The sequence below is a fragment of the Vanessa atalanta genome, chromosome 5 (assembly GCF_905147765.1).
Source record: "Vanessa atalanta chromosome 5, ilVanAtal1.2, whole genome shotgun sequence".
Taxonomy (NCBI): Eukaryota; Metazoa; Arthropoda; class Insecta; order Lepidoptera; family Nymphalidae; genus Vanessa; species Vanessa atalanta.
In genome coordinates this window covers 7533041-7545253 of record NC_061875.1, presented here as the reverse complement: position 1 = coordinate 7545253, position 12213 = coordinate 7533041, and the positions used below count along the sequence as shown (strand labels likewise).

General features: G+C 30.3%; 1 protein-coding gene across 1 annotated transcript in view; it reads right to left on the bottom strand.

The window, feature by feature from the left end:
- Nucleotides 1-505: 505 nt before the first annotated feature.
- Nucleotides 506-12213, bottom strand: part of LOC125064232 (transmembrane protease serine 9) — a 28078-nt gene continuing 16370 nt past the window's right edge. Inside the window, exons 7-13 of the mRNA XM_047671178.1 lie at nucleotides 11462-11571; nucleotides 10718-10839; nucleotides 9381-9607; nucleotides 7657-7859; nucleotides 3278-3434; nucleotides 2644-2802; nucleotides 506-1056 (exon numbers count right to left, since the gene is read on the bottom strand). Coding sequence (XP_047527134.1) covers nucleotides 937-1056; nucleotides 2644-2802; nucleotides 3278-3434; nucleotides 7657-7859; nucleotides 9381-9607; nucleotides 10718-10839; nucleotides 11462-11571 — 1098 coding nt within the window. The 3' untranslated portion in view covers nucleotides 506-936. The remainder of the gene's footprint in view (nucleotides 1057-2643; nucleotides 2803-3277; nucleotides 3435-7656; nucleotides 7860-9380; nucleotides 9608-10717; nucleotides 10840-11461; nucleotides 11572-12213) is intronic.

The window sequence follows — 12213 nt, the reverse complement described above, 5'->3', positions numbered from 1 at the left end:
GCATGTTCTAATGTGTATATAAATAAGTATATATATAAAAAAAAAAAACAATTATTTATTTCATTGAATTAATTTGCTGTATACAAAATAATCGTCATTCAAATATTTTATTTGATAAATATCGAGACTAAATTGTGTGTGTAAAAGATTTGGTAATTGATTTTGCAGCACGGTCTATCAATAGACTATAGTACTAAGCCGTAATAGGATTTGCAACGTCGAACTATTCAAGCGTAATGATAAAATTAATACGAATTCAATATAACGATATATCTTTGTCTTAACAGTACGAAACACTGGATATATTCACAATTATATTTTCCGAAACAAAACCAGTAATAAAATTATATATTTTACCGTTTTAAAGATCATGATAGAAAATAAGATGTAATATGGTTTTCGATACTAATGTAGTATCTCATAATATATAAATCTTAAAGAAATTTCAGTATTAATTCAAGTTGAATTCTTAATGTCTTGTTAATGTATTCAAGAAGCGGTCCGTTTTGCTTGATGAACGGTAGTAGATTTTCGCATACGTCACTATACAAATCGTTTCGTAATTTTCGAAGTTGACTATGTTTTGTATATGGGAACAATTTTCTGCTTATTCATAATACAATCGGTTTCTGATGTAATGACTTTGAGGAGTACGAAAACAATTACCGATTCGTTTAACAAACATAGAATTGCCCGAGAACTTAAAGCAATTAACAATTGAAATTGTTAGAAGCCAAGCGGATTTCATAACGAGGATTGTACATAATAGCTATGTATGCAAAATATATTATAAACATAGCTAATAATTTACGAGTATTTTGATAGGTCAAGTTCCTCTTTAACGCCTGTAAAAAATAATTGAAGCTTCTGCCTGAGAAAATTTCCGAATAAAAAAATTAACATCTCAAATGTCACTTTGATTAATTATCTTTATAATCAGTCGTCGAAGTAATTGTTATTCATGACTTCACGCATCCACGACACGTAGCCGGACGTCCTTGTGTAAATTCCGTATTTGCCTCGTTTACCACATCCGTCACCAAAACTCGTAATACCCTGAAAAAGAAAAGATTTTGTAGCAGTAATTGCAAACAATTATATATATAAATAAAAATGAGTGTTTGTCCTAAGCCCAGTACATCCTAAGCCATTCTTTTAATTGTGATAAAACTTTGCTGAGTTGTTATGGAACAACTTTCTTCTCGAGCGTTCATGGCTACGCTCGAGAAGATTCCTGTCACAAATAAACATATCTTTTTTTACGGCCAATATTAACGTTTACTTATATATTTTTCAATTTTACTCATACAACATATATAACTGCAATATTTGTAAAAGAATTACAAAATACGTTTAGTCTGTTATTTTTTTTTATAAAAATATACAGTGAAAGAGATAAAAATGAGGTTTATTGTAACCTCGTTTACTTAAGTTTTAAAATCTAAAATCTGTGCCAAGAAAAGTGACTTCGAAAGAATACAAATCGCCTGCAATTTTAAGCTCGAGCTGGAAACGAAATAACATGATTCGTTAAATTTCTATTACACTTATATTATTGTCAATTTTCTAAGTCTAAAATTTCTCGGACGACCGTTGAAATAGACGGCAAAAGTAAAAATATAACTTGCTTTCGAGTACAGTTTTCTCCGCCTTTATAAAATATATTTATAAGTATAATTAATTATCAGGCCATACAGGGGAATTGCTTTAGAACAAAAAAACATATAGAATATTATTTGCTGCCCATTATTTACTAATTATTCGCAAAATAATTGCGTTATTATTAACTAGTATTCGCTCGGTCGTATAACTCATAATCGTTATTAGAGTAAGATATATCTGAATTTCTGTTTCTTTCGATAATTTTATACGTTTAATTGATAAAACTAATGCTCGTCAATATTTAACAAAATGCCGAGATGGCCCAGTGGTTAGAACGCGTGCATCTTAACCGATGATTTCGGGTTCAAACCCAGGCAGGCACCACTGAAATTTCATGTGCTTAATTTGTGTTTATAATTCATCTCGTGCTCGGCGGTGAAGGAAAACATCGTGAGGAAACCTGCATGTGTCTAATTTCAACGAAATTCTGCCACATGTGTATTCCGCCAACCCGCATTGGAGCAGCGTGGTGGAATATGCTCCAAACCTTCTCCTCAAAGGGAGAGGAGGCCTTTATCCCAGCAGTGGGACATTTACGGGCTGCTACTGTACTACTGTACTACTGTACTGTACTACTGTACTACTGTATTTAACAAAATCGATACGCAATTACAGGATAAAAAGGTACTGAACTGATTTTTCCTCTTTGCATATTTATTTAAAGATATTATTTTAAGTAATATTGCAAATAGTAAATGTGTTTAAGCGCAGATAACGCAGTGTCTAGAATACGTAAATCTATTAAATATATTTAAGTATAGTGAGCACCACCGAGATGTGTTTAATTTATCTTGTACTGAAAAAAACTTCGTTAGTTAAACTTGCTTTTTCTTGCGTGTTAGATGAAGTTCTGCCAACAACTTTCTCATATTTAGTAGGTAGCTCTCCTTCTCAAAGGTAGATTGCCCCGGCGGCGGATTACCCCGGCATTAATATTTACGTGACATATCATATTTGATGGCTTTCGTATATCATTTTTACCTGTAAAAAGTATCGCATATTCCGGTCCCGGCATAACAGAGGACCGCCGGAATCCCCGGCGCAAGAGTCCCGGTGACCACGCCCTGCGCACATCATGTTGTCTGTTATAGCATATTGCCAGTAAGAGCGACGACAAACGCCCTGCTGTATCGTGGATACCTGTAACACAAAAAAATTAAACTTCACATTAAAAAAATATACATCTATGTACCAAAATAAATTCATTATGCAATCTAATTTCAAATATTGCCGGTTAGAGTCAGTAGCTGAGCACAGACTGACAGGCAGACGTTTTACTCTTCACAGTCTAGTATTAGCCAGATTGTCTTGTCTAATTAGATTAAAATGTAATCATAATATTTCTTGCGTACGCTAGAAGTCTAGACTAATAACAACAATGGAAAAGGTTAAAGTTTTTTTGTACAGGAAATTTAATGTTAAGCATAAAATCACTAAGAATCCAAAATAGAAAAGGATGAATAAATTAGTCTATAATACATTTTAAATATGTTTTGTAAAATACCGTTTATTTCGTTTATTAAATATTTTAAGAAGTGAATCTTTAAAATTTATATCAATAATTGTATTAATTTCTTTTTTTATTTCAACAGTTTCTAAAAATTTAAATAAATACCTGAGCTTCATGAAGTATTCTCGTACCGTGTACGTCAGTCGGGCGTTTCTTTCCCCACCCTAATATTATACATGTCGAATGTGGCGGTAATATCTGATGCGGCTTGGGTAAGCAAGCAACTCCATGTCCTAGGTCGGGTCTGGCTGGCTCAGGCAATCTATAATCAATGTGAAAAGTTATCTGAAAAAGACGCATTCAAAGAACTGGCGAGTTCTTTGCGTCTGCGTATCTTTTTATAATAAAAATAAACATCTAACCGAAGGATTACGGACCAAGATTTTAAATAGTGGCTATAATAATATATTTTGTTTAACTTTAGTAGTAAGTTAATTGATTTTTAAATTAGATGCAGTCTTAGATTATATGCCAAATTATAAAGTACTTTATAATTTCAAATTATATATAACGTCAACAAATCTTCAACGTTCAACGTTCAAATGGTATTTATTCGTAAATTCAGTAAATAAAAAAGGGCATATTTGGGCCTCCATTACTACAAGTGAATAAACACTGCAACCAGTAAACTCGTTCAAGGGGAAAGCAGATAAAGCTGAATAATGGTTGTCAATGTTTTCCCAAAACTACAATAATAAATCTGTGAATTAGAAAATCAGGAACTTCACGAAGAATTGATGATGTCCTTCTAACTTATTTCAGCCAAGGTCACCATTATCAAGAAAGACTATCCGGTTGCGCATATATACCTATATAATGCAAGACTAAAAAGTCTCATTATTTATTTATTGGAATTGTGTAACTGAAGCCACCACAAAGAGTATTAGGGTCGGATCAAAGTTTTTGTGCATTTCAAATCAGGGATGTGTAATCGCTACCTTACACAGCAGGCAGTCACCTAAAATTTATTAACAGAAAAATAGACCAATAAGAAAATAGAGTTTTTTTTATCAACATAATAGGTAATCCACAATTTGGCCTCGGTTTCTAGAAGAGATCATATCATAGGCATCCTTGTGTTTTATGTTTGTATTATACAAAAAATAATAACTTAATTGCTTTTTATAATTAGACTGAAACAGTCACAAAGCTTAGAGGAATGTTATCATAATATTATTTGTACATCATCAACTATTCAGTTAATTTAAATGTCATTTCAATGAATGCTTAATCCATATTAAATTGCGCACTGAACAAAGCCATAAAATGAGCTATAAACTTGACAGTTATATTTACACAGATTAACAATAAAAATAATAATATTAAAAAAGGTATATTATCTTTGAAAGTGATTAGCTCTTTTAGTATTAGTTGAGTGTCATTGACTTGAGTTTTATAAAACTACAAGAAATGTAATTAATAAAACAATTAAAACGATAGTCTTGAGCTTAAGAACTGAAGATTTAAACTGAAACTATTATATTTTTTGGTATAAAATAGTGTCTCTTATTTTATATCAAATATGTTGCCATCTTAATTTATATATTTAAAGCAATTCATACAAACACAGCAATTTATAGAATCCCTATCAACGAACTTGCTCTCAAAGTCACTATTTCAAAGTATAACCGTGATAAGTGCTAAAAATTGTTTGTTTAACTTGGTGTGAAATTATATTCACTCAATTATGTTTATATAAATATAATCAATAATACTAATAATACGTGCTAAGCGGTAAAAGTTAATATCGTGAGAAAGCCTGCATGTGTCACATGACATTTAGCCACATGTAATCTACTAACTCGAAAAACTTATCCCTAAGAGGAAATTCCTTTATTATATATATGCAGTATTAACATATAACAAGTTAAATGTTATTTAGGTATTTCATTCAATAGCTTATATAATTTTCCTTAGGAAATCCAATATAAAATTAAATTGAAAAATTGTTTACAGTACATTTGTTATTTTATCATTCTGTTTCTGTTAAAAAAAAAAAACATCTTTTGAGCCGTCTTTCTTTTTCTTAAGGGTTAAACTCAGAACTTGGGCCGTATTCAGGGAACTTTGGAAATAATGGTGACCCACTTTCGACGTTTTTTTGGTATGCCTATGTCGTATATAGATATTAGTGACAGGTGTTCAGCTACACCATATTTGTTATTTTTTGCACGACCCGATGAATCGAAGACATCAGTTTTTGAAAGCCGGAATGCAGCTTGTGAGGCTTTTTCGTCACTATCTACGTCTCGCATTCATATAGAACACAGACATAAAGGTTTTTTTTACGGACAAGAAAATTTTCTACATGTGTCCTAAATGAAAAATGGAGTTTTTTACAATGGTAAAAAAATATTTTATATTTTGGTTTATGGTTTTGGTGGTGTTTATATCTACTTTAAAAATATGTTATCTGGTATGGCTTTGCCATCATCAGTTTTTTAATGACTTTCCAAATATATTCCCCATCCTATATCTCTATAAATTTATAAAAAATAAACATGATATAAAGTATTTGTCTCCGTGGAACTAAAATCATTGTTATATATAATTATATAAATTTATAATTATATAAGCTTATATAAATTTGATTAATTTACAAATTAATGTTTTACAAAACTTACATGCAGAGTTTTCGTGTATACATTATAGTTTAAGCAAGAAAGCAGCTGAAACGATGTTTTCAACTTAACTATGTTGACGTAGATAAGCGAACACCCTATGAGAAAGGAGACTGTCGAAAATCGTCCCACGACTATCACATACAATGTACATAAAATTATTATTAATATTACATATGTTTTTAATATACTTATTACGGATATCAATACTAAACGGTAATCTTGCTCGTATCTAATAAATATAAAAATAAAAAATATCATGGTACTAAATGTTTAGTCCCTACTAAATAATTACGTATCTAATGGATGTTTTTTGTGACGAAAAATTCGCCTTATTGCTGTTTCTCACGAGTCTTTTTGATGTGTGAAGGATATCCGTCTTCACGAGAGTGTATATAAAATAAAATATAGCCTATCTTACTCACAGATATATAATATAGGTGAAAGAATTTTTGAAATCGATTGATTAGTTTTAGTGTTTAACTATTACAATGAAATGCCAAAAAATACAAATCTATTTATTTGGTAGCTACTCAATATTTTTTTTTTTTTAAACATTTATTGGTTCAATATTATCGGTTCTATGGGCATCCCTAATTTCTGTCATATCGATCAACTGTCAAATGTATATTATATGCCAATATATACACTTAATCTGTGCCTTCTTGGCACAAATAAAAGCTAGATAAACGAATATATATATATGCACTTACTCTTGTCTGTATTTTAATTCAGTTATTAGAAAATTATGCCAAATATCGGTATAATTTTTATTATAATTCACATTATTAAATCACATTTAATAATACAAAATAATAAAAAGTAACACTTACTTAACCTGATTAATCTTAACCTCAAAATAAATATTATTTTGTTTCATTTAAATTTAATTGTTTTTCTCTTTGGTGTCCGCCAAAAAATATTGTTTTCAGGGCCTACAATTGGTATTTAGGGAAAAAATTCCTCCGCTATTGGTATGAGATGAACAATGTATAGAATCGGAACATTGTCCTTTAAGAAAATATTTTGAACAATTCTGAAATTCGTACCAGATCTTAGTTAAAAACAAATTACATTTTTTAAAGTTTATTATAGTGTAATGAAATTCCTATAATTATATACGAGTACATATATATCAAGAAATAATAATCTGTAACAACATTATCTTACCAAACAAACATTGAGTTGAGAGTATTCAGAAAAAAAATCGAATTATCTCTCTACAACGATAATAAATATTATCTTAAATATCGTAACTGAAACATGTCGTCTGGAGTGGTCTTCACAAAGGCCTGTTATTTTAACACGGGTGGCGGAGCAATAAATTAGTCTGATTTTTTTTTATTTCACTCGACTAAATAATATCTCTCGTGGTTTTTGTTATAATTTCTAGCTGACTTATTTTTAGTATTAAAATATAATATAAGCGGAGCTGATTACTTTTTATTTCATATTAGTTTTATTATGATAAATTATTGTTTTTTTAATATTCAATATAGCGTTTTTAGAGGTCAAATAAATATTTTAATTAACCTAAAAATCGCATTGTTTTAGGTGTCTTCAAATAAATAAGACTTCTATAATATTTTAAACCACTATAATCTGTAGAATATTTTCAAAAATCCCTATTCTTAACAACGGCCAAAAATTCTCAAAGTTCATTAGTGTCAGTTCGACAATGATTACTAAATCGTGTCCTTGTAAAATAAAATATATGTATACATCTTAGTATATAATCATATAATAGTGCAGCACAATGTAAAAAATAAGAAACTTCTCATATGAATTTATTGAAAACAATTTTTTTCTCAAGACGAATTCAATTCAACGAACAATTTCAAAGTTAATGAACTGAATAGTTACCTCAGTAAAGCAACATCGTTTACGACAGTGTCTGGGTCGTAGTGGGGATGTATGACAGCCTCAGTAACTCTCATCTCGATCTCACCGTGGCTGCGCACGAGCAAATCGTGTTCCCCCAGTCGTACGTAAAGGCGTTTCCTTACGCAGTGAGCCGCTGTCACCACCCACCGTAATGCTACCAATGTGCCACCACAAAAAGCTTCCTATAATAACAAAATATTATATATATATAACTATATGAAAACCCGTATTCACTCGGATAAGATAAATGAGACTAAACAAATAAAGATTATCATTTACTTTTCTTATAATATAATACTTTTATTTATATTTAATAACTGCGCGAAATTATTATTTGGAACACACATTCTGATTGCACCCGTAAACGTCAAACATGGCTGCCCGTTAAACTTCACGACATTGAATTTTACGGATTTAATATCGAAATATCTCGACTATACAAATTTTGCGGATATATGAGAAATCATTATTTTTTAACGATCAATAATTGTGGATAAGTTGTGATCGCGTCTATAGCCGACCTGCACAAAATGATAAATATAGATAAAAAACAATGTGTAATGTTTGTTCAAAACTATATCATAATAATGTAAATGTTTTATTAGTATATGTAAAGCAGATGTGATTAAACACTGCGGAACATTAATTATTTTAGGAGGGTCGCAAAATTGCCTCGATATTAACGAAGAAACTTTGTAGGTAAGTGAAATTCTTACGCCCAGTTTCATAAAATTATGATTGTAACATTCTGCCTTTTATTAATATTTTCTTTTAATTAAAACACAATATGTTCATTATGAGAATTCGTTGTTTCAATATTAAAAGTATATTCACTTTAGCTTACGATTTTATATGATACTAGTAGTACGCCCTGGCTTCGCACGGATTAAATTTATTAATAAAGTAAATTGGAAGTGTGCTTAGTAAGAAAATGTTCGGTGGGTATATTTATGTAATAATTTACATAAATATGTCATAAATGAGAAACATAAAATTGATTTGAAAACAGTTTTTTGAATATAATATCATTGTTCAGCAATTTTTTATAGTGAAAATATTTTCATAGTGTGTATACAAATCTTCCTTGTTTATCGCTATTTATTTATGATAACCGCATCAAAATCCATCGAATGCTTCAGAATAAGTTAGCGGCGATACAGATAGAGCAAATATATATTTTTTTTTTTATAGATTTCGATTTTGGCATCATATATAGGGTTTAATTTAACTTGAAATGACATAAACGAAGTAGGTAATCATATCGACCTGACTGACTTTGACCTTTGCAGTTGGCCTTTAGGCCGGCCGGCCTGACTGACTGACTGACTGCAAGACGACGAGAGTCGAGTCGGTAGACAAAGGATATTTTATAGTGCGCAAACACAGATGCTCTCTATTGCCTCACTCTCATAATCCGATTGGACGGCAAATCCAACTCGACACGGAAAGACGTGCTTTTTGAAGCACAGTATACTCTGCCAGGCTCCCATCTGTTACTCAGGGTTATTGACGAAAAAACTCAATAACGTTTCACCGTCTGCGAGTGTGAAACCAGATCCTTGAGATATGTGACTTTACAACCAGCCATTAGATCAACGAGGCAATCAAAATATTGAGTGAGTCCATAAAGTTACAGCTTCCAATTGATAGCAAAAATGAGGTATAATTATGTAAAAAAACAACACATTAATCGATTAACTAACCTTATACCGATTTAGGACTGCGACTTGCCAAATCCACTTTCCCGGTGGCGCTGCCCTACCTCCTATAATGCGGACCATTTCTTTCATTTTAGCTCGAAGTCGACCATACGGAGAACCGCGGTATCTGCCGAGTTTACCGCAAGGTGGTAGTTTCGAGGATAGCGCTCGAGAATCTTCTGGATGTATAGCTGGCACTGGCTCGGGCATAGTCTCAACGACATTATTTTCTAAAATGATTATATTGACGTAATTTTTTTATGTATTAAAAAGCTCAGAAAAGATTAACGGTATTCTTCGAAGGAGCTTATGTGATATTTATAATATTCTACGAAATTAATTATAAAATATTTTAGCGTAGAATAATAAACGGAGAAATATATATAAATTGATTTTTTTTAATACACAAATAGTTCATTTGCAGACATATCAATACAGGTCGTACATTCAAAAAAAATACTGTTACAGTTAATATAAACATAGCTGTTTACTTAACTTCCATTTAATTAGGAATAAAACGAATAGCACCTAAATAGTAGTAGTATTACGAATAAATTATGTACGATGTATGTAGTACGTATAAAAACTTGATATGCGAAAATCATGAGAAAAAATGGAAACAGCTAATTTTTGAACATAAAAATAATTAATTATCACTTCATATTTAGCAGAGGCGATAAAATTTAAATTAATTTGTGAAATTTAAAGGTAAGGTTTTTTCAGTTGCAGCGTAATTAATAAGCAGCTTAATTTGGCATCATTCGTTAGGCCAATAACCGGAAGCCTGCCAAATGACATCGTTCCACAGATGGAATGACATTTACATTTTAAAAATGGAACATCTCGTATTTTAAATTCATATTTCACTTTTATACTGATAAATTATATCATATCATTTATTTATTATTATCGGAAATTTTAATACGAAACAATAATGTCCGACTCTGAAATAAAATATGATGTTAATAAATTATTTGTTAATCAAGCGTATTGCAATTATGATAAATATGACTTTTTTTAAATAATGCGTAGGATAGGTGTAGCTGCAGCATTGTAATCGATTAACGCCCGGTTACTGTATTTTACGAATCGTTATTACATGATACATCAGTAGCCGATCGTTTTCGAGTTATGAGTAAAACAACAAATGGTATTAAAGCGTTAATAGATAAATCTGTTAAAGTAGTTCCTGCAAATTTTACGAAACGTGCTTCATTGAAACACTTTTAAATTATGTCTTACAATCAAAACGAATCGTTTATTGAATACAGTAACTGCACATAAGTCGTTACGGGTTAATAGATAAAAGTTGTTAGCTGGATACCTATGTGCAATTTCACCTGGGTCCTTTCGTCGCTGCATTCTGCCACGAATCCACTGATAGCAAAAGCTATCCTCCAAGTAGCAATACGCAGACTGTCGTATTACTTTTCGTCCGCATACAGCTGGCTTCAAACAATGTCTACGAAATGCAATTACAATGTGCTAAATGTAGTTTCAATGCATTTGTCCAATATTATGATAGTACAAGTTTGAAAATTGTTAAACTTAATGTAGTCAAATTTGTGTTATGCAATACAGTTGTATTTATAATTGTGTTGTTATTTAATTGATTATCGAAATACGAGTTGCAGAGATAAATCAATTTAAACTTCTTAATAGGTTTGTCGTCGAGTCCAAGAAAGATTGAGTAGACGTTTGCAAAATAAATTTACAAAAAGTTCGATGACCATCTATTTGGCATCTTTAACCAAATCTTTTATATTTTTAATGAAAGCGAAACTTGTTATTTGTCAACTGACTATATCTCGATATTTGAATGAATTGATTAAGAAGAAAACTATCAGAATAAATATTAGAAATAAATTCTCAGAGATATCAGAATACAAATTGAAAAAACGAGAAAGAGATAAATATTTTCGCAGAGACTTTGTTTAAGTATTATTATTTGAATATTATACTTCTTTCGGACTCAAAAGTTTTATTATATATTAATAATTATTATATGTTAAGCGGTTTGCAATATTTTTAATATTATAACTGACCTACCCGAATGACGTTAAATAACGAGAATAAAATAGTACCTTCGCCTTATAGTAGTACATTTTCTGGAACATCGAGTCCAAGTGCTCCAGGGAGAGAATCCTAGAAACTTTCTCTGAACGTCTTTTGCATCCAGCTGCCGTAACTTGGGCTATAAAAGTTTAAAAGTGGTTCAACTAAAATGTCAAAACATTAAGTAAATAACAAACTTAAAAACTATATAACTCATGTAACTTTGAAAAACACAAATCTTTGTTGTAGAATGTAGTAATTTGATCACTTAGCCCGTATTTAATACATTGGCATATAATTACTTTATCTTAATCTTATTAAAAGTATTTTATAGTTAGAGTAATATTTTAACATATATAAAACAAATTATTATTTACAAAGTATGTTGTATATATTATATTAGGGTTTTAAATACAATAAAAACTAATATCAAACACAGAAATATTATCTAAGTCTTCAAATTTAATTATATTTTTTCAAAGCAAAAATAAACGATACACTTGTTCATATTAAAAATACTTATCAGCACACCAAGACATATTAAATAGAATATAATTACAGGATATAATACAAACACATACAAAGAAAATATGAACAAATTTTTTTTTCAACAAAATTTGTTGTATATTTTCCGTTTAATATATTTTACGTATCTGATCCAAAATAATTAATCCTTCGTTAAAACTTGAAAATGAGTTCTTAACATTTCGTGGAACCGTTTTCTTGTCTTTTTTTTTATTGACGTGCGACTGAAAAATTAACTTTTACTACGAAACATTGT